Source organism: Crocodylus siamensis, chromosome 4 (assembly GCF_052110815.1).
Source record: "Crocodylus siamensis isolate JL-2025a chromosome 4, ASM5211081v1, whole genome shotgun sequence".
NCBI classification, from domain to species: domain Eukaryota; kingdom Metazoa; phylum Chordata; order Crocodylia; family Crocodylidae; genus Crocodylus; species Crocodylus siamensis.
In genome coordinates, this window is record NC_143398.1 from 93,934,773 (window position 1) to 93,957,038 (window position 22,266).

Here is a 22,266-nt window from a genome sequence, read left to right on the forward strand (position 1 = left end):
CCCCTAATTAGGAGTAACTCAGTCCTAAATCACTTTCCATCTCAGTCTCCTACATATCCTCATCTTACCCTTCTCTTCTCCTCTCCACCCCCACCTGCACTGAACTGTTTTGTTTCTTATACAAAACTCCCCAGAATGATTTTCTCTCTATGTCATCCCAGTTACTATTTCTTTGTCCTTCTGCTACGGTGGGACCATGAGTAAGAATGTGGTAGATGTGGAAAGGAGCCACTTTCTTGAAGAAAATATTGTTGGAGCACCGCTACCAAATGCTTGTGTTAGGTGTGAAACCAGGACTAGAACAGCCGGAGTGCTATGGGTTACATGAAAAGTGCTCAAGGAAAGCTATATAGAGTCAAGATTAGAATAGACTAATCCTCCTCACAGGGTTGGAACAGTGGCAGCATTAATTGTTGCAGCTGTGTGGGACTGGAACAAACATAATAAGGGGTGCTACAGATGAGGCTTGAGATGCATTAACCAAACTATGAGGAGCTCAGGACTGGAATAGCAGGAGATGTTTAGTATTGAATTACTGAAGTACTCTGCTGGTGGAAGCTTGCCAACATGGCCCCACTACGATTATTTCTAGCTACAGTGCTAGCCTATGATTGCATCCATCCTTCCATTAGAAAAACAAACCCAAAACATGCCAAGCACATAAGCTTATAAAGAAAAAGAAACAAGGATAGGAATAATACAAGAGATGCCATCATGCCCACCACAAAACTCATAACTAAAGAAATATATTTTGTTAATAAGGGCAAGAAACTTAATTAACTTTGCTCCCCAAGACAGTACAGTTTCTAATAACTCAGTATCAACTCATTACTGTCTTGGTGCTTGCCAGTGGAAGGAATTAGAATTTGCATCAAAGTGATTGTGCTGACAGTGCGGTTTTGACTGCTAGTCACTGAGCTGTTTGGTTTTTCCTTAAAGCTTTTTGTATATACTTCAAACGTTTTCTTTTCATATTTTTGTCAAGTTTCAGGCATTAGCAAAAACCCTTGTCTTTCACATGTTCTAAGATGCTCAGTTTGCTGCAGTATCCTTCCACTATTGTCAAATTATGGAGTAGAAACTTTAGGGTCAAATTCTCAGCTGGCATTAATTGTCACAACTCCATCTATGCCTGTTAATACATTGTTTAGTAGCCGGTCCTGTTTCAAGCCATTTTATTGTGGGGAAAAATCTTCCGTACATGATTTAAATACAAATAGATGTGGCTTCCATAGCCCTCCATCTCCTCCCCTCCCCCTGAGTTTGTGAACGGCCTGAAACAGCTCTCAAAGAGATGTGGACTGTTATCTCCACACTAATGTTAGCCAGCCTAACAATGATCACTTTTACTTAGTTTGGTGCATCATTTTAGCAGAAATCTTCAGCTAATGCACTTGCTGATCATCTGTGGATAAAATGGCAGACACTAGACAGGGGAGAATGGGGAGGTAGATGACTTAGTTTTTGGAGCTGGGGAACTTGTAGCCCTTCCAGTGTTTCAAGTCAACAATGTGAAATACCTTCAGTGTTTCAAGTCACAAAGAGAAGAGGAAAAGGAGATTCAGCCTTTTCCCAATATGAAATTTCTTCCACTGCCTCTTGTGCATAAAGTACAAACTGACTCTCACACCTTTTCAGATACCAAATTTCCACTGCTGCTTTCATAACACCTCTATCTTCTCCCCTGAGAACTACTCTACAAAACACTGGGGCGGATGAACATTTGGCACAGTGTAAATAAAATAAGCTGAATATAATGGTGCAAATTAAGTTAAATCAGCTGTAATTAAATGGCTCAAAGTCTTAAAAGAGTGGAGACTTCACTGTGGATGCCTCCTGATAATCAGTGTGAAGAGAAGCCCAGAGCTGCCTGAGAAGTCCAGATAGACAGAGGCCCCAAGAGGGACAAGAGCAGTCAGCAGGTATCTGGTGTTGAGCAAGGGGAGGTGACTGATTGGGCAGGCTTCCTCAACTGTTTGGGGCATTTAAAAAAAATCAAGTTGAGTCTTGAAGCTGGGGCTAATAAAATGCTTTTAAGTGTGTCTGAGAATGAAGGGATGAGTGAACTGTATCAAATGTGCCCAGTGGCTCTCTTTAGCTGAATGGTCTGGAATGGCTAGGGAAAAGATGACCTAGGCAAGAGCGAGTGAGGAAGCAGCTGAGGATTGCATCCCTGAGCATGATGGGGAAAAGGACTTCCTGGCATTCTCTATACCACTGATTCTTCTCTGAAGAACTGAGATGTTGCAGAGCCTCCTTTGAGGTGGCATGAAGAGCTGAGATGACAATGCTGAGGTAGCTTCAGGGCAGTGAACAGAGCTGAGATGACAGTGTATAGGCAGCTTAGAGTATCATGACAGTGTATCGTATCATATGAGCAGCATCTTAGTTGAGGGACTCCAGCAAGGATCTACCCAGCACCAGAGTTGTGATCCTTCAGTTGGGATGGATACCAAAGTCTTCAGAACTGCATTCCGCTTATCAAGTAGAGATGTACCTGCTCAGATTTTGGACTTTTCCAAGCCTGGACAGTGCACAGTGAGTGGAATACAAAAAGGGCAAGAGAGCAGTGGTTATCTCACCAGCTATTGACAGCTATGGGAGGAGGGCTGGATTCCTGACTATTACTGAGGTACTTGGAGGTGGTAGCTTCACTTGATAGCATTGCTGCATTCACTTGGCTTCTCCAAATATATACAGTACTTCCCTCCCCCTCCCCGCCATAACAGCTGTATTTGTGTTAAAACCTCAGTCATTCCTCAGAAGTGAGGAACTATTGTTCATCCTGAGCACAATTTTGTTTTCCAGGGTTTTTTTTTTTTCAGGGGAAAGGGAGGGAGGAAGAAATGAGTCCTAAGGCTAGTGGTGTTTGTGAGTAAAAATCCTTACATAATTGAATCTCCTTCTTTTACTGCCAAACTGCATGTGGCAGAAGGACTACAGTAGCAAAATAAATCATGAAGAGGGGCAGTGCGCTGTTCCTATGATTCACTTTCACATTTAATTCATTTAAAACCTTGACACCATCTGAAACTGCCAGAGAATTCATCTCCACAGACAGCAAAGGAAGGGAAAGCCTTTGGAGCTGACAGATGACCGGCAGCTGGAGAGAAGCACGTCACATCTCACATGCAGGGCGATTAACCTGAGGGAACTCCACATTTCTAACACTAATCTGGCTCTTTAGGAAGAGAGCCACAAGCAAGAGATGCTGCAACTGCAGCTCACATCCAAGCTGTGTGCAGGCAGCTTGACAGCCCCAAGTCTCCACCCAACACTTTCCTCTTGGCACTGCCAGTCACACAGATGGCGACGCATTCTGGCAGTCGCTGCAGTAATTGCCAAGCAATATCTATGTCTTTCTCCTGTGGGTCAGAGTGTTTTTAAGCCTTGGCACTGGGTATTGGTTACAGCCAAGGCTGGGGACTTCATCTGGGGTGTCAGTGCTCCTTCTGGGAGCAGAGCCGGAGGTTCCTGGCCAGAGGGTCTTGCCCCTCTGCTCAGGGTCAGACTAAACACCGTATTGGGGTTGGGAAGGAATTTCACCTCATGAGCAAATTGGTTTGGACTGTGGGGGTTTTGCCTACCTCTGTAGTAGGGTATGTGGCCCTTTACCCGGGATGTCTGGAACATGTAATAACATTTCACAGAAACATTGGCTACTGTGTCAGGGTAGGGCGTTAGGTCTGTGTTGCATCAGGGTTGATGACAGTCTTATGTAGAGTTTAGATTATGGTTTGTATGGAATGGTGTGGATAGGGATGATCCTACCTCTGGCAGGGGGTTGGATTAGTGTTCAACCTTTTTTCATTTGCAGATCCCTAAAAAACGTTGAATGGAGGTGCAGACCCCTTTGAAGTATTGATTTTCACATACTTTTGATTGATCATACTTAAATTCATGGATGCCTTAGCCACAGTCAGTGGACCCCCAGGAGTCTGCAGAACACAGGCTGAAAACCACTGGCCTAGATGATGCCTGGAGGTCCCTTCCAGCCCTACTTTTTCTGACTCCCCATCTGTTCTTGGATCTCTTTCATCCTTTTAAGACCAGTGGCTCCTGACCTTTGTTAAACGCAAGGTAACCTTTCCTTAGACTGAAGGCAGCCCTTGGGAGATGCCGTTTCTGGCCTTTCGCTTGTTTTTCCGACTTTGGAATAATAGTAGTGCTAGTGCGCCGGCGCCGAGCCCGCAGCACGGCAGGAGGGCCTGGGCCCTCTGGACTCCTGTTGGAAATCTGGGGGGCTTATGGCTCGAGTGCCTGGTGTCCGCAGCCCTCACAACAGGTCATGCTGTCTGCACCCTTCCACGGGTCTGAGCACCCCGGGGCGCCCGTCCGGCGACGGCCAGTTTGGACCAAGCTCTGGCAGGGCCTGAGCGCGCCTGCGCGTCTGTCCAGCGCCAGGCGCAGGGGCACTGCACAGCGTAGCCTCTGGTCTCTATGGTGACAACAGAACACGGACGCCGGTCGCAGCGCGAAATGGAGGGCGAGGACGACCCGGGGGCGGGGCCTACGCGAGGGAGGAGGGAGCTCCCACCATTCACTTAGTCATATGACCTAGCCTCTACGTGTCAATCAATCCCCATAGGCCCTTCCCCGGAGGGTGATTGGCTCTCCCACCGGAAGTGACTGAGGAGCCCGGGATTGCTGCTTGCAGCAGCTCCGCGCGTGCTGCTGGTAAGATGCACAGCGAGAGGGTCAGGCCTGTGGTCGCGCTGCGTCCCGTCGTGCACCGCTGCACCAGAGAGGCCGCTCCTGGCCCCTCTCTGTGGCTGAGCGTGGGGTTGCTCTGTCCCCACGGCTTCCCGCCGGTCTCCCCTCTCTCCCCAGCATGGGGCCGGGTGCGTGTGAGGGGCGGGGCTTCTCCCTGCCCCTGAGCGGCGGCGGCGGACGCGCGGCGCCTGCGGGTAGCACGGTGGGCCCCGCCCTGTGCGTCAGTTGTGACGTAGGCTTGTGTTGCTTCCCGTTTGCTACTCCCACATCTGCTGCTCTGGTCTGTGCCCCTTGTCCGATCTGCTGCTCTGCTTTCAGATCCCTATCATATGCTCATTGCCCAGTCCTCTGCTCTCTGCCAGATCCACTGCTCTGCTTTCTGCCCTACCTGACGGTGTGCTGCTGGGCGGACACTCCTTCCCGATGTGCTGTGCGCCCCACGCAGAGGCTGCACCTGCCACTTATTGTGTGCACAAGTTGCCCCTCTCCTCCCCTCCCCACCTTAGCGCATACCACTTATTTCCTCCTCATGAATAGTTCTCATGTGCCCGTGGCCTGTGTGGTTTCCTACCCAGGACACCCAAATCCATGTTGTCAGCAGGGAGTGCCAGATCTGGATGTAGCAGCCAGTGCTGCAGTATTCCCTTGCTTAGGAAGACAGAAAAGGGTGCAGCAAGCTGCCACCGTGATTTGGGCTTATAGAAGTTGATCTCAGTAAGGGTGGTGCCCCCCTCCTTACCTTTCATCATGTTACCCATGTTGTAGGGGATGTTACGAGGCCCATTGCAAGGCCCTACCTGCACATAAAGAAAAGATGATTTCTGCCCAATGAGCTCATCTTGATAAGGGACTGAGCTTGAGTCTTGAAAGTAAGCATGTCCTCTGGGTACTAAAAGCTGCTGTTTGAGGTGTCTCGGGCAGGGCCTCCTGCCAAGTGATTCTGGGAGATGGTCTTGCTTTGTAGTTGAGCTGCTTGAGTTTGTATGCTGACTTGACAGGGTTTTGATACTCCAAGGGGGTAAAGGGTTTACAGTGCAGGGGCTGGATGTGTTTCCAGATCCTCCCCCCACCCATTTTGAGGTGTGAAATGATCCTAGGCATCCTCTAATCAGAGAGTCTTTCCAGTCTCATTGGTCTTCATGGTCTGTCCCCAGGGACACTTGCCGCCTGCCACCATGTTTGTCCTAGTGGAGATGACTGATACAGTGCGGATTCCTCCCTGGCAGTTTGAAAGAAAACTCAATGACTCCATCGCAGAGGAGCTGAACAAGAAGTTAGCCAATAAGGTAAAGCTCTGAGCATAGGATGGATGACCCAGAGTTTCTGGCAGCCATGGATGACTATTTATTAGAAATAAAGTTTCAGCATGACTTCAGTCTCTGTGAAGATCTTCATGTCTAAAGTGCTTGAGGCACCATAAACAAAGGGGCAACAGTTTAAGATCTCGACAGATTGGAAAGCTGCAAGTGCAAGGTGCATTGACAAGTGCAAGGTGCTACATCTCAGGAAGAATAATAAAAAATACAAAATGGGTGATACTGGCTGGATGGCAGCACTGTGGCGAAGGATCTGGGAGTCTTGGTAGAATACAGACTCAATATGAGTGTGCAGTGTGACACAGCTGCACATAAAGGAAATTTGGTTTTGGGGCGCATTAATAGAAGTATTAGGTGTAAGCCACAAGAGGCGATAGTATTTCTGTCCTTAGCACTGCTTAGGTCTTGCCTAGTGTATTGTATACAGTTCTGGGTTCCATGTTTTAAAAAGGATGTGGAAAAGTTAAAGAGGGACCAGAGGTAAGAGACAAGAATGATAAAGGGCTTGGAAGACCAATCATACGAGGAAAGGCTGAAGGAGCTAGGCACGTTCAGCTTGTAGAAGAGGTGCTTAACAGGGGATGTAATACCAGTCTACAAATACTTGAAAGGCTGCATAAAGAAGAGGGAAAACACCTTTTCTCTCATGCAGAGATGAGAACACAGACCAGTGGCTTCAAGTTGCAGCAAAGTAGGTTTAAGCTGGATATCTGGAAAAATACCACTGTTAGAACAGTTAGACAGTGGAATAGACACCTAGGGAGGTTGTGGACTCTCCACTAGAGCTGTTCAAGAACTTGGACAGATGCTAGTTGGGAATTATCTTGGCATAGCTATGCCTGTGTTCTGTTATGGGTATTTCCTGTGCTGGCTTTGCAGGTTGCCACATGAAACTGAGGCAGAATTCCTTCCTTCCCCCTCCTCCCTTGCTGTGTGTCAGGGTTTTTCAGGATTTTGTTTATTTGTTTTTTAAGTCTTCTTCAGAGGCATTGGGTGTTGGATGCAGCCAGGGCTCGGGATTTTGACTGAGGCATGCCAGCACTCCTGCTCTGAGTTAAAGTGAGAGATTCATGGCTAGAGGGTCTTGCCCCTCTGCTCATGGTCAGGCCATATTTGGGGTCAGAAGGGAATTTAACCTCATGATCAGTTTGGTACAGACTGTGAGGGTTTTTGCCTTCCTATTCTATAGCAGGGGGCATGGCCCTCTTCCTGGAATCTCTTGAGCATTGTATTAACTATCCTTACAGAAGTAGGAAGTTGGCTGCTGTGGTCCCCCACTTTATCAATGGCAGGTTAGGGTGTTGTATCTTGTGCTGTCAGGGTTGACTGTAATTTTGCTAAGAGGTTAGACAGTGGATTGTATGGGGTGGTTTGGAGAGGGATGATCCTGCCACAGCCACGAGGTTGGACTAGATGATCTCTGAAGGTCCCTTCCAGCCCTACTTGTCTATGATTCTGTGGCTCTGATCTTATTTAATATATTCTTTAATGATATAGAACAAACTAGTGAGGAATTCTTATATAATAAAGGGCTTAGTCCGTTTGTATGTCTGTCCGTGATGCTCTTGGAGCACTCCAATTGGTTAGTGAAACAACTGTTCAAAGTCTGGAGCGCTGCTATGACAGAGGGGATGGAGTTGGGGGGAACTCCGCCACCTCCGAGGAGTATATCCTGGGGCAGGGAGGTGAAGCGAGGCTAGTGGCGTTGGAGTTGGTGGTGGTGCGGGGTGCTGGCAGAGGGGGACAGAAGGGGGCCAACTTCCCTCCCCCTGTTCCTAGGAGGTGGCAGCAATGTAGGGTGGTGGCACTCTGTTCCTGTCCCTCCTGTCATTCTTGATGGGCAGTTGGCTAGTAAAGACTATATTAATAATATTTGGAGGTAGTACTACACTAACGGAACTGAATGCCAGGTGGGACCGAGAAACAATAAAAGAAACTGAGAGCTATTGACATTCTGAGTATGAAACAGGAATGTGAAATTCAGCCTGGGAAGATGCAAACTAATACCTCTTGAATGAGAAATTAAGACAAAGGTGACAACTAGAAAGCAGTAAGGCTTTAAAAGAATGAGGGGCAGTAGTATCTACTTCTCTCTGCATTGGGTACTTGAAATGTGATATGGCAGCAAAAATCAACGAGATGGTGTAGTATATAAAAGGCATCATGTTATACGACTGGGAGATCATAAGCTATCTCTGCATTACAGCTGGGACAGTGCCTGAGCTATAGCATTCAGTTCTAGCAAGGTCTAAAACCCAGAGTGCAATTAGTATGTTGAAGGGAATTCAAAGGAGAGCAGAAATATTGATCAGGGGCTGGAGAGAGCAGTTCATGTGGAAAGTTTATTAAAGACTAGACGTCTCTCTCTTGGCGACTGCTGATTTGGATGCTGGTTGCAAGTGTCTGTAATCTGTTAGGTTGTTTTTGGGCAGGGGTATCAAACATACAGCCTCTGGATCAGATCTACCTACAGAGCTCCATCATCCAGCTCCTTGTGCTTGCCTGGGTCTGAGGAGACCCACACTGGGCATGGTACATGCCAGACCAGTCTCATGGGCAAGGCGTGGGATGTGCCCCACATAGGAACTGGGATCTCCATGCCGTGCAGTGCAGATCCCAGATCGGCAAGAGTGGGTATCCACCCCATGGGTGTCCACCACTGTGCCACATGCAGTGCCCACTGTGGGACACATGCTGCCCATGGCACCTGCCCCAGCAGCTCTGAAATCTGCACCAGCTGCAGCATGGATCCCAGACTGGCTGAAGGAGATGCTGTGTGTGGTTTGGTTCCCAGAGCAGGTGCTGTGTGTGGCACAGTTCAATCAGGCAGGCACCACACACAGCATAGTGCCCACTCTGGCTAGTCTGGGATCTGTGCTATGTGCCTGTGGCCAGACTGTTTTGCCCATGACCTGGATCTCAGACCAGCTGGAGCAGGCACCAGATCTGATCTGCAGGGGGAGCATGGAAAGGATGGGGGTCCATGAGCCCAATCCAGTTTATAGACTGGACCCTGATACTCTTTCAGTCTGTGGGACTTGATGAGTTTAACACCCCTGTTATAGGAGAAATGGCAGAAGGGGACCATTTCTGGGGATATTTAAAAATTATCTGGAAAACCAGGAGAACGTTTTCCATTAGTGGGAATGAATAGAAAAGCTGTGACTTACTATTGCCTGTAATAAGGAGACTCCAAGCTCAAAGGGTGTATCAGGAACAATACTTTCAGGGTTCTCAAAGAACCACTGTTATGTAATCCAGCTATGCCCCCTCTCATCCGGGTATGATCAGTTTGTGCATCATGTCAGGTACTCCCTGATACAAGGAAAAGAAGGCCTGTCTTCATTTCTGCTAATAATCTTTATAGTTGTCAATGAAGGAAGGCCCGTCCAGAAAGGGTTTCAAGGGCATGACTCTACAACAAGACAGTAATCTGGCCTTTGGAAGAGCTAGGTTTGGCAATGGTACTAACCCCCCGCCTCTCCCCCGGGGATGGTGCTTGTTATCTGAACCACTTTTGGGGCTCCCTCTTCCTATGTTATCACTCCTGGTAACCCTCTCAGAGATCTCAGGTTGCAGTGGTGCTCTCTTTAGAGCAAGTCAAACCCCCCCACAGAGGTGTCCCTGTAAAGTAATGTATGTGTATTTATGTTCCCCCTAAGAGAACTGAAGCCTTCTCCTTCATGGAGCCCTTGTCAGTCTCATAGGCATGAATTCAACAAGCACTCTCCCTTGTGGCAGCTCTGCTGGATATCCATCTACACTAGCTTCATTTTCAAAGTGGGGTTAAGGCAAAGTGAGATGTGTGTGTGGCAGAGAGATTTAAAGAGATTAACCCTTTTGTATAGCTGGAATTTATTGCTTTTCGGCTTTTTCTCTGGGCAGGTTGTATACAACGTTGGCCTCTGCATCTGTCTGTATGACATCACCAAGCTGGAGGATTCTTACATATTCCCTGGAGATGGTGCATCACACACCAAAGGTCTGCTGCTGTTTTTCTTAGCTGTGTGATTTTCTGAGTTCTTAAGTGTGTCTGCTTATCATTAAGAGGACAGCTAAAGGAATTAATCAGGTGTCACAGCCCTGTGTGCCCCTGTAGGGGTGCCAGAAGAAACAATACCCTACCTGCCCTGTCAAAGGCTGATGTTTTACCTGTACCCAATACAGCTTTAAATTGCCAGGCCCATTTAAATACTCCAGCAGACCTTTCCTCTAAACTGGCAGCGCTATTGCTTTGGAGCAAAGTTGGTACAGACCAAGATGAATTAAATTAAATTGATGTTTTCTGCTTGTTTTATTCATTTTAAGTTAGCAGGCTTAATCTTGGCTTTTATTTATACTTTTTACTGATTGGTAATTATTAAACTGTATTGAGAAATACCTCCTTTGCACATAATTTGGCAGTCCTGCTAACCAGGAAGGTATGCACAAAAATGTTTATGCACGATTATTTAAGCCAGGGTGGTCCACAGGAGGCAGAAGTGTCACAGGCAGCCTCTGTTTGTGGCATACAGCAGATTAGGGAGGGGATTGGCAGCACAGTTGTAGACAGGGCAGGGAGCAGAAAGCAGAGGAGGAGGATCAGTGGCTTTCAGGGAGGTTCTGGTGCTAATTTCTGGGACACCTACCAAAAAGGTTGGCCCCCGCTGATTTAAGCAGTTATGTAGTCTATTGTATATTGATTTGGTTTCATAGCTTTTGTATTTTCCAGAAAATAATGCATGTTGATGCATTTTTGGTAGGTTGTTATTTATTCATAGCGTCCAAGTTGCATTTGGATGGAAGTTATAATTCAGTTAAATGCATGCCAGCAGCATCTTAAAATGTTTATTTGTTAAAGAAGCTCCCTTAATTATGCTAGAAACAAACTTACTTTTGTGTTACCCAAACATGTTTTGCACTTAAAAGTGATTTATTGAACAAGAGAAAGATTGTCTGCAGTGAGGAAATTGAACTGATTGTTTCAAGGCTGATGGTTTAACCAGATTCAGAAGGGGATCAAACAGATCCATGCAGCATAATCCATTGGGGGGTATTAAACATGGTAGGGATGTGACCTCCAAATTAAGATTCCCTAGACCTCATAATACCAGAAGCTATTGGAGAGGAGAGGCAGGGGACAGCTCAGTCTAAGCAGGCTCTGAATATATAAATTTTCCCTTAGCATCCATTCCTTGCCACAGTGCGAGAGAGGTTATTGGGCTAGATAGCTCTGTGGTCTGGCCCAATACGAGTTATTTCTGATTGCCCCATCCATTAAGGTTTTAGTCTTAGTAGATCTTGCCCTTTCACTACTAGCTTTAATCCTAGATTTTTTAAGGAGGAAAAAAGTTTTTTGTGCTCTTTCAAATCCCAGTTGTTATTTTTCCCCCCAACTTTTAATGAACAAGTTATGGAATTAAAATGAAAAAAATACTTTCCTTATAGCTGCAGAAGTCTCTGCTGTGTCAAAGCTGTTAAAGTGTTGTGCTGTAAACAAACTCTGGATGCAGTTGTTTAGTCGGGGACTTCTTCCAGTTTTGTGGTTTGACCTTTTTTTTTTTAATTTCAGCACTGAATATGTACTGGTTAATGCTGTTGTTTAATATTTGGAATAGACTGTAATCAGTTAGGCCTTATAACAGGGGCTTGTCATAACATGCATTTTAAATGGATTTATTTTTAAAAACAAATTTAAGTATTTACTTTTACTTTGACAATGTTGATAAACATTAGAAATGACTGATTCCTCCCCCCCCGCCCCCCCCCCGGGGCTTGGTAGAGATTACATCAGGCAGAAATCTAGGGGTGGGCTTCTGGCTTCCCTCTTCCTTAGGGCATGGTTCAAATGGACAGCAGTAAGACCACGTTAGTGGCAAGTATCATTCTGAGTGGAAGTATCACTCTACCTGGTGTTCAGTAACCACATTCGCTTTCCCTTAGCTCAGCCCTCCTTTCAACAGCTGAGTTTTGAGAACTTAATCTTGCATGCTGGAATAGAAAGAGGAGCACAGGAGACTGCTGAGCACCTGCTGCCTTGAGGGCTTGCCCATGTCTTGGAGCTGTTGCCCCCACAACGGTGTCAGCACAGCCATGGCAGCAGAGCCCCCTGCCAGAAATGTGCAGTGTGGTGGCAGAAGAAGATTTTTCCTGGAAAACTAGGCTGGCAGAAGTATTCCTCTGTTGGTGTTGTTGCATCTGGACACTGGTTTGCCTGCACGGTAACATCAGCTAGGGAGGGGGATCTTTTCCACACTCCTAGCCATCGAGTCATAGAATTGTAGAGTTCTCCTATGTTTATATGATAGACACAAAGTACTCTTAAATGTATCCAGCCTCTTGAAAACCTCCAGTGAATGAGGTTTCCATTCTTCAAAACCCCTTGAAAGCAGCTCTGGCTTGGCTTCTCAAAGGACAAGCCTCTGGCTCAACACTGCTGCATTTTGTCCCTGGTGATCTGTAGCACTCCTGCCTCAGAGAGCTGTTTCCTTTTGGTCAGCTCCTGAGAAGAGGAGCATTTCTTCAAAAAGGATGGGACAGAGTGCCGATGTCCCAAACAGCATAGCAGACTGCTTATGGCCAAGCAAATGGTCTTTACTGTGCAGTTCTGTTCCCTTTTTTTCTTCGTCAGACTCTACTCTGTCTTCCCTGGGAATGCCCTTTGTCTGCTCCCCCAGCTCTCTCCAAGCTTTGCTCTTTCTGTGGTGTAAACAGCTGCCTTTGGAACAAAACAGCTACAGAATTATAGTACTACCTCCAAGGATGTATTTCTCAATAAATTTTAATAATTACCGGTCAGTAAAAAGTACACTGAAAGCCAAGATTAAACCTGCTAATTTAAAATGAATAAAACAAGCAGGAAACATCAATTTAATTTAATTCATCTTGGTCAGTACCAAGTTCTCTCCAAAGCAATAGTGCTGCCAGTCTTCAGGCCCTGCTGCTAGGCCCAGACTGCCATCTTTCCCTGAGGTGAGAAGGCCATCTAGTTGTCCTTCTTACTGAACTACTTAAGCAACTATTTACATCAACACATACACTGAGCCCCCCACAGTGTTCCCTGCTAGAACTCAGCTCACTTAGTTTCTTGCATCATAGAAGATATCTAATGCAAATCTACTTTACTGCAATGTAAAGCCATCGCTTTGTGTCTTGCACTTTGTGGCAAGAGAGTGTACAGTTATTCTCCTCCTTTATGGCAGCCTTTCAAATATTTGAAGATTTCTATGTCTCCCATTAATCGCCTTTTCTCCAAGTTGAGCATGCCTGGTTCTTTTAACCTTTCCTCATATTGCTTGCCCTTTACCATTTTCACCACCCATCTCTGGACATTTGTCCAGCTTCTCCATGTCCTTCTTAAAATATGGAACCCAACACTTGCACAGTCCCCTAGACAGACCTAACCAGCATTGAGTAAAAAGGCACTTTCACCTTCCATGTCTTGTACCTAATACTCCTGTTGATGCAGGCCAAAATTGCATTTACCTTTTTTTTGCAACTGCATCACATCACTGACTCATTGAGTGTCTAATCCACCAAAAATCCTAGATCCTTCTTAGTAATACCACCACCCAGTCACTTTTCTTCCATGTTGTATTTATGCTTTGGATGATTCTTTCCGAGGTATAGCATCTTGCGTTTGTCTATGCTGTCTCTAGCCCAGCTTTCCAGTGCATCAGAATCCTTCTAAATATTACTTGTACCTTCTAAATTGTTTGCAGTCTTTCTCAGTTTTCTATCATGTGTAAATCAGGACACACACTATTATGGCATCCAAATTATTAATAAACATGATAAATACCACCAGACCAAGGCAGACCCGTGTGGAACCCCATTCAAAATCTCCTGCTGTTCTGACATTGATCCACGTATAATAACTCTTTGCTTGTGGTTATTAAGCCAGTTATGTATCAGCCTTACATTAATCAACCTTACACTTTGTTAACTGAGAAGCACAGTGGAAGATCCTTCTGAAGTTTGTCACCAAAATTTGTCACCATTCTTTGCCTATTCCATGATGGTATGTGAGCAGTGGTTCTCAGTAATGGATCCATCACAGATCCTTTTGAGGTTAAGACGGGAGTTAAGCAAAGCTGTGTCATGACTCCAACATGCCTCTCAGCGCTACATCTGACCACCAATGAGTTTCTAGTCAGAGTGGAGCTAACCTACTGAATAGATGGTAAGCTGTTTAATCTCCGCTGACTCCGAGCCAAAACCAAGACCACCCTGACCTCAGTCATCAAGCTCCCTCCAGTTCACTGATGATGCTGTAGTTTCTGCTCACTTGGAAGCAGACCTTCAGGCAATCATCAGCCTCTTTGCTGAGGCATACAAGAAAAGGGACTGATTCTTAACATTCAGAAGAATATGGTCCTCCAGCACCACCAAGCTCTTAATGAACAGTCCCCGGCTCTGGTATGCAGATTCACAGTGAGACTCTGAAGAATGTTGAGTATTTCCTGTACCCTGGAAGCCATCTCTTGCAGAAAGCTGAAATCAGTTAAGAAGTTCAACATCACATCAAATGTGTAAGTGAAGCCTTTGGATGCCTGAGGAAATGGTTGTTTGAAGATCACAGCATCAGATCCAAAACAAAGCTTAAGACAAATGTTTAGTTGTGGTACCTATCTTACTGCACAGAGCTGAAATGTGGACAGTGTGCAAAAGACACCTCAAGTTGCTGGAGAAGTACCATCAATGCTGCTTGTGGTCGAGCCTTTGAATCTGGTGGGAAGATAGATGATCCAACATTAGCATCCTCTCACAAGCAAACACCACAAGCATTGAGGCAATGTTCATTTGACATCAACTTTGCTGAGCCAGCCACGTCATCTGGATGTCCAACTCCAGATTCCTGTTTTATTCTCCCAGCTTAGTCAAGGCATATGCTCAAGAGGAGGGGAGAGAAAGTGCTTCAAGGATGTCCTTGAGGCCAACTTGAAAAAATGCAACATCAGCTTGTGGGAAACTTGCCCAGGACCACCCCAAATGGAGGAAGAGTCTGCTGTAAAGATCTCTGTACTTTGAAACCTTACAATGACAACAAGAGATAGAAAAGTGGGAGTGGCCGAAATTGTGTATCATAGACCGAATCAGGAATCCAAAGCTACCCATGGAGACACATGTTCGACTTGCAACAGAGTCTGTGGAGCCCAGGTTGGCCTTGGCAGCCATCTTCAGACCCACAGATAAGACAGTCATCCTTGACTCCAAGGACTTGCTGGAGATATCACTTACATTAATCTTATGTCATGTGGGACTTTATCAAAAGCCTTACTAAAGTCCAAGTACACTATAACTATTGCTTTCCCTTCATCCACTCAGGCAGTTACTTTGTCAAAGAAGATCAAGTTGGATGTTCTGATTTGCTCTAACAAATCCATGCTAGCTGCTAATAATGAGCTTTTCTTCATCCAAATATTTACAAATCTACTTCTTTATAACTTGCTTCAATAACTTCCTGGGTATTGAAGTCAAGCCGAGCCATCTGTTGAGGACCTTCTGTAACGTTCTCAAGCATTTTTGCATATTCCAGAAACTCCTTGAACTACAAGTCAATGCTCACTTTCTGCCCTGGATAATTCAGTTCAGGCACATAAAGGTCCGTATTCTAACTCATTCTTCCCAGTGGTTGAATGTAAAACTAGCTACATAGCGGTGTTCATTGAAAACATATTTAGATCTGAAGTTTGTTACTTTGTATTATTTTTGAAAATGTCCTACATAAACCTAATTGATACTCATTTCAAAATGTCACTTATACAGCCTTAATGAAGTAGAGATGCTGTTTCCTAAGTAGGCCAACTTTGGACATTTTTTTTTTTAAAAGACAAAACACCTGTGGTTGTTTGGCTTTTTAAAAATAGAGGTTAAAACCACAGTGGTCGGAAGTGTGCTCCTTCTGAGATCCCTTCTGCCAGTTCTTTCAGCGCCTTGGTATAAAGATTTCCCAGACCCTGCTGACATTCATTTAAACTAATCAAAAGCTCTCTTATGCTCCCTTTAGTTACCGTGACTCTCGGTCTTTTCCCTTTGTCTGTGTTATTTTTGTTAGCTGCCCAGTTGCAGCTTAGCTTTCCTTTGTGAGGGCTGAGGCACAGTAGCTGGTGAGCAACCTTGCCTTCTGAGTTTTCTGTCTGTTCACTCAGATTGTTTAGCAGGGGACCTGCAGCTGCTTTGGTGACAGACTTCTTTACAGAACCCCCTTTGGTCCTTAACTTTCCTTGTTATGTGTAACTCCATTTGTATCTCTGCTTCCCTGATTTTGTCCTTGCAAGTTCTTGCTCTTTTTTGGTATGCCTCCTTAGTGACTTGCCCTTCCTTCCATGTAGTATCTTAGTTCTGCTGACCTCACACTTTCCTTATCTTTAGAATCATGAATTCTCTCGTATCATGATAATTTTCTCCCAGGTTTTCCATCGCCTTCATGTTCTTGATGAATTCTGTCCTAATTGTACTTTGGACTTCAGCTTCTCCAGTGTCTTCCTCTGCTGGAAAAATGCTTTTAATAAGTATTATAGGTAATATTTTTTAAATTGACTTAAGTAAAAGTATTTATATTAGATTGAACTTGAGCAACATTAAGTGTAGTTCTGTGTATCATCTTTCAGCTATTGCTTTGCACCTCCGTGGCACTTGTGTTTCAGTGGCAAAATACATTATTGCTTCTGCTGTAGTAGCACCCCAGAAGGGCCCATTGTAATAAGTAGTGTTTAGAAATAAATAGTTTCTTCTTTGAGAACTTAATTTTAATACAAGACACAGCAAGTAGATATTGTCTAGTGAGAGTAACTGTAACGAATCCATACAATTACATGGACCAGTTTAAGTCCACAGCATATTGAATGCAAATAACTTTAAAGTATTGTTTGTTCATGCTCTTGACCTATTTGGTATCTGGAATTAAAAGTGCTAAAGAATCTTAGAGAGAATGTATATATGACAGGTAGTTGTTTTTTTTAAATTGGCTATCAGAGGGAGCAAGGCATCAATGATCTTCATTTCATTCCAGTGCATTTTCGGTATGTGGTGTTCCATCCTTTTCTGGACGAGATTCTGATCGGGAATATTAAAAGCTGTAGTCAGGATGGAGTTCACGGTAAACTGCAACTTCTGACATCGGGGGCACCATAGCTATCAGGCACTGGGTTAATTCAGAACTGTAAACAATGAGATTGATTTTGTTGGACTATGAAGTTTTGGAATCCTGAATCACTTCCTAATTTGGCTTGGCTCAGTAGAGGCTAAATGCCATCTGATGGGAACCTGCAGTTATCTGATTTCACTGCGATTCAGCTTGGCCTTAGGGTTTTGCCCAGACCCTTTATTTGGTTGCCTGTTTGATTGTCTTAGAAGAATTTGATAACTGATATTTATAGATGGGTGAACACATTGCAAACTAGAACATGGGTTTACTTTGCTATCTGGATTTCAGACAGTTGGGCTTTTATAACTCACTTGTTTTAAAAGGGGGGTTAGCCACTTACTTTACATATTGGTGCAAAGTCTCTTGCCCACCATAAATTGTATGTAAAACCTCAGATTGCTTTGTGCATCTGAAGAGTTAGTGGAAAATAATTTTTGTTTATATTGTGGATTTGACAGCACTTCAGAGACCCACACCAATAGTGGGGAGAAATTCCCCTAAAAATAGGAAGTTGAATTTATAGCGATGTAAATTTATTGGGAAAGTTGGGGTAGGCTACAATAACTGCTATTGTTTTGCTGTAAAAAACAAAACAAAACAGAAAAAAATGAATGTTGAATTGATGTTGTATCTTGCATTTAATGTGCTCCATCACCCATGACAGAATAATTTTATTTTTAATCTGTTTCTTCATTTTGCAGTTTCTCTTGGGTTCTTTGATGATATCATTATCCCTCCAGAGTCTCTGCAGCAGCCTACTAAATTGTATCCTCTGACCAACAGTGACTCATGTAGAATAAAGGAGGAAAGTGACTGCCGTAGTTCCAGTCTCTCACATCCCATACTGTTTTATGAAGCCTTGACAACAGTAGCTAATGTCATGCCAGGTGGTGGGCATGTGAGATCAACTGCTAGACAACTAACTCCCTATGGGGTCACAGCCAGTAGGACTCTGCCACCTGCTAGAAGTGAATAGTAAAGTCTCTCTAGCAGCTGGATTCTAACTCCATCTTAAATTGTCTCCAGTCTTGTGTGTCCTCCACTCCACGTGAAGCACCTAAACAGGGGCAGGACTCTGGAAGTGTTCTTTTTTGATCCAATTTCAAGTGACCAGTTTATGCTTTGAAGCGTGAGCACTGTGTGCCATTGAGATAAAAGGCCCAGAGACTTGGAATTTGTATAGACAGTACTGAAAGTACTGTGATGCAGTTTAAGAAATAGCTGTAAAATGGTGAATCCCAAGATTCAGACTAAAGGTTGTAAGAGAATTGGGTCACATCACAGTGAGATCAGACTACTGTGTTCTCACAATCACTATTTACTGCCTTGACTGTTGACCTAACCAGTGATGAAGCAGAACAGGTGTGGGTATGGGAGTATGAGACAGAAGAAGGAGCACATGACCTGTACATGGACGTTGGGGAGGAGATCCGCTTCCGGGTAGTGGATGAGACCTTTGTTGACACATCCCCTACAGGCCCAAGCTCTGCAGAGACCTCCACTTCAGGTGCCACAGAAGAAGTCCAGAAGAAGGAGGCACCCTACACTCTTGTGGTAACTAAGCGTAAATCATATAGCACCATAGCCCTGCTTGGTATTGACAGAGCATGCCCCTTTCCCAAGGAGCTTATGGCCTTAAGTTGGACATATGGCAGGGAGAATGACAAACTGGAAGTCACTGATAAAGTGAGCTTGGTCACCTGTGCATTTGGTGTTTCTTCAGTGTAGTAGGCTTCAGCTGGGGTGGAGCTCAGACCTTGAAGGCTGATTCCCAAGTAGGGCACTCAGAGGAGGGGTAAGAGATCTGGAGCAAGGACCTGATGCACATAATTGGAGAATGATGTACACCTAGTGTTGCATGGTAACCAAATGACTTGTCCTCAGAAGAGCTTGTGATCTAAAGGGCTGAATGAGGGCAATACAGGATGCATAAGGAAGGCAAAATGCTCGACTACTTTTGATGCTTCCTGAAACTGGCTCTTGTCAGTGATGAAATGTGTTGGCCATGGGTACAAGAAGTGAGGCAGAAAAGGGGGAAAGAGACTCTTTGAAGCAACATGTCCACCAAGCATTAGAAATGAGGTTGGAACACAAAAGTTCAGTGTGAGCGCTGCTCTGACTGGGAGAGGACTCCAGTAGACAACTCAAGGGAGAGGTGGGCAGGGGAGAAGGTGGCTGTATCTGAATTTTTCCCCAACTAATCCAGATGGGTGAAGTGTTCAATCCTGGCCAATCATAAATGCTAATTTCTCATTATGTCTCTTGACAGGGATCAATCAGTGAGCCAGGACTCGGCCTTCTCTCATGGTGGACAAACAGTTAACAGACAGAACCTGCCCTGCAGGATTCCATAGGATGGATGCTTTAGACCACAGGAGCCAGCTAACGTTCTCCATCCATGTCCTGCTTTAGACCAGGGCTTGCATCTCTAGATTTTTTCCCTTGACCAGACTGACACTTTTCAAGAAATACCTCAATCAAAACTGCAGAAGTTAAGCTATATACTGGAAATGGCTGACCTGTAATGAAAGCCCAGCAGCAACTAACTCAGTTGGAACATGGACCTCCTAGAAGAGAAGGCAGAACTAGATCCAGGTGCCTTTGCTCTCCTGATATGAGAAAGGAGCTTGCGTTTAGCAAAGTGGGCAAGGAGAGGCCCATGCATGGTTGGGGTGCCTGGAAGAAGTGTCCTAACTCTCTCCTGCTTCTTTGGAAGCTGAACTGTGGGAGGGTTGGAAGTGTTGCATGCACAACCATGGTAAAAAAATCCAATGAGGTGCTGCTGTTGGTTTGGTAGCAGGAGAAGAAATGGCAAAATGTGGGAAAAGGGAGGAGCTGGCCTTTCATAGACTTTGTAATCCCTGCTGCGTGCGGGAGGAAGGCAGTGGTAACTGCAAGAAGGGGAGTCCAGGCCATGCATGGGGAAGTCAGCCCTCCAGGGGATTTGGACTCTGTCACGAGTCAAAGCTGGTATGGGGGCAGCTGAACAGGAAGCAGCTTGGTTGTTATGTCTAAGCTCTTGAAAGTGATTGGCTGCTGCTGAGAGCTGAAATGTTATAATGCAGTGGGTGGCCTGTATTTTTATTTATATTGAGTAGGCTTAGCTCTACTGGAGTCTGCCTGAATTGATCACTTAATTGTCAACGGGAGCAGATCCATGTGGCTGTTGATAAGGTTGTAATTCCAATTGCTTCTGTGGGTGGGTTGGTATTGATACCAGAAATGAATAAACAGTGATGATGACTGCACACAACCCATCCTGCTTTACTAAAGAGAGACTGGACTTCCTTTCCAGCAGGAAGGAAACAGCCAAGTCTCCCAGTCTAGCTAGTGGTACCTCTGAAAGCAGACAGTATGTTTGACTGTTCAGACTAGCCCTGTCCTTTCTACAGTGGAGGCCAGTAACAAATGACTGCCATCACCCTGTCTGACAGCAGTGAAAGGAGAGCTGGGGAACAAAACAGCAGGAGCCTGTGCAGGGCATAGAGCCAGGACTGTGATGTGTTACACATGACTAAGAAGCAGCGACATTTAGCAGTGAGGGACTATAATTCCCTTGGATGGTGATTCTGCAAACCTCAAACCATGAAAGCCAAGCTTGAGTCACCAGAGCCCTCCCTCCAATGCAATTATAGACCCTTAATTCTAAGCTTGACTATTCCTGCTTCACAGCCTTAATTAAAGGGGGCTTGAAAACCTCCAGCTTGTTGCAGTCATTTGAGCCAGTAAAATCCTCTTTCCAAGCACCAAATTTCCTGAGTATTACTAATCTGAACAGCCAGGAAGCAGGACTGCTAATAGCAAACAAGGCTGGACTTGTTTGCAGAGCTAGTGTCTAGTATCAAAAAGGGAAGCAGTGGAGTTTGGAGCATGAACTGGTCCCAGGCTTGAAGGAGAAAATCCTGTCACAAAGACTTGGCACTGGATTCTAAACCCCCAGAATCTGACCAGAATTACCACTGGTGTTAAGAGTCCTATCAGAAGAAAGCCAAGTAGCAAGTTCCTCATGGTCATGTCCATGTAGGGAAGACACTATAGTACACCAGTGCCATTTTACTCTGTTGTTCTCTCCCTGGTGCCACAGGAAGAATTCACATTGCTGTTTTTAAGCCTGCACCAATGTCTAGGAGCAGGAAAGGCTTCCAACTCTAGCATTTAGTTACTTGCTAAAATTGTTCCTAATATGACAGAACTTCTAGCATGACCTCTTTTAAAGTGCATTAAGCTGGGTCATTAACACTACCTATCTGTGAATTATCCTGCTTCTGCCTGTAATTCTTTATATTCCCAGGCTGGGAATTTCAAACCATATACTGGAGAAGCAGACCTTCAGGTTAGTAGTGTTTTATCCCCAAGCCGAACATGGGAGGTTCTTGGAGCTCTGCAGTCACCTACCTAGTACAAACACTATTGCTTTTGGTCTTACAGGACAGAGCTTTGATTGACATCTTATGTTCAGGTTAGAGGGTTAGTACAAACTTAAATGGGTGATGGCAAATGAATTTTGCAAGTGGCTGTGTCGAATGACTGCTGTATGCATACACGAGAACAGTGCTGCTAACTTAGTGGTCATGCTAATCCTAACACTTTGGTGTTCTTGGTACATACCTGTATCCACTAGGGATCCTGTACAATTCCATGCAATACTTAGCAGATCAACTAGTGATAGTTTTGATGACTTAAAGGTCTTGAAGTGACTTTCTGAGGTTGGTACGGTAGATTTCGGCCTGAGAGCTAGCAAGATTCACCGAGCGAGCTCGTCATCTTCTCAGCTCAACAGGGGAGTTTGACTATTCTGTTGTTCTGTGGTAACATAGTGGCTACAGGATAGGCATACAGACCTCTTCTTTTAGCTGTTCAGTACAGCTGGGACAATAGGATTCTGGAGTGGCCACCAGCAAGGCTCATAGCATTTTGTACTTGCAAGAGTTTCTGGAAAGTAGATGCAGCTGGCCTTCCATTTTTACACCTGTATTTCTGGGCATAAGCTGCAGCAACCCAGCCTGTCCACACTTCTGTTTTTTGTTGTGGAGGGGGGCAGGGAGTAGTGTTTGCCACTTGCTCTTTGAGCAGTGACACTATGCTACTCTGGCCTCCCTATTAGGACTG

The 22,266-nt window shown here is 45.1% G+C and overlaps 1 protein-coding gene across 3 annotated transcripts; it reads left to right on the forward strand.

The window, feature by feature from the left end:
- Nucleotides 1–4,613: 4,613 nt before the first annotated feature.
- Nucleotides 4,614–22,257, forward strand: POLR3H (RNA polymerase III subunit H). Of its 3 annotated transcripts, none has more exons than XM_090042931.1 (7): nucleotides 4,614–4,677; nucleotides 5,868–5,999; nucleotides 9,915–10,011; nucleotides 17,023–17,109; nucleotides 17,859–17,922; nucleotides 18,504–18,711; nucleotides 19,427–22,257. In XM_090042931.1, exons 2-7 carry the CDS (start codon nucleotides 5,889–5,891, stop codon nucleotides 19,478–19,480), a joined length of 621 nt encoding a protein of 206 aa, XP_089899057.1. In that variant the 5' UTR covers nucleotides 4,614–4,677; nucleotides 5,868–5,888; the 3' UTR covers nucleotides 19,481–22,257. The 3 variants fall into 3 exon arrangements, with proteins under 3 accessions (XP_089899057.1, XP_089899059.1, XP_089899058.1); XM_090042932.1 differs by lacking the exon at nucleotides 4,614–4,677 and adding an exon at nucleotides 4,713–4,841; XM_090042933.1 differs by lacking the exon at nucleotides 17,023–17,109.
- Nucleotides 22,258–22,266: the final 9 nt, after the last annotated feature.

What these genes read in the sequence shown, in the direction of transcription:
- POLR3H (XM_090042931.1), top strand. Translation starts at nt 5,889, where the DNA reads ATGTTTGTCCTAGTGGAGATGACTGATACAGTGCGGATTCCTCCCTGG. An exon ending in CTGCAGCAGCCTACTAAATT is followed by an intron (nt 17,923 to 18,503) that starts GTATCCTCTGAC and finishes TGACCTAACCAG; the next exon opens with TGATGAAGCAGAACAGGTGT. An exon ending in AGGCACCCTACACTCTTGTG is followed by an intron (nt 18,712 to 19,426) that starts GTAACTAAGCGT and finishes GTCTCTTGACAG; the next exon opens with GGATCAATCAGTGAGCCAGG.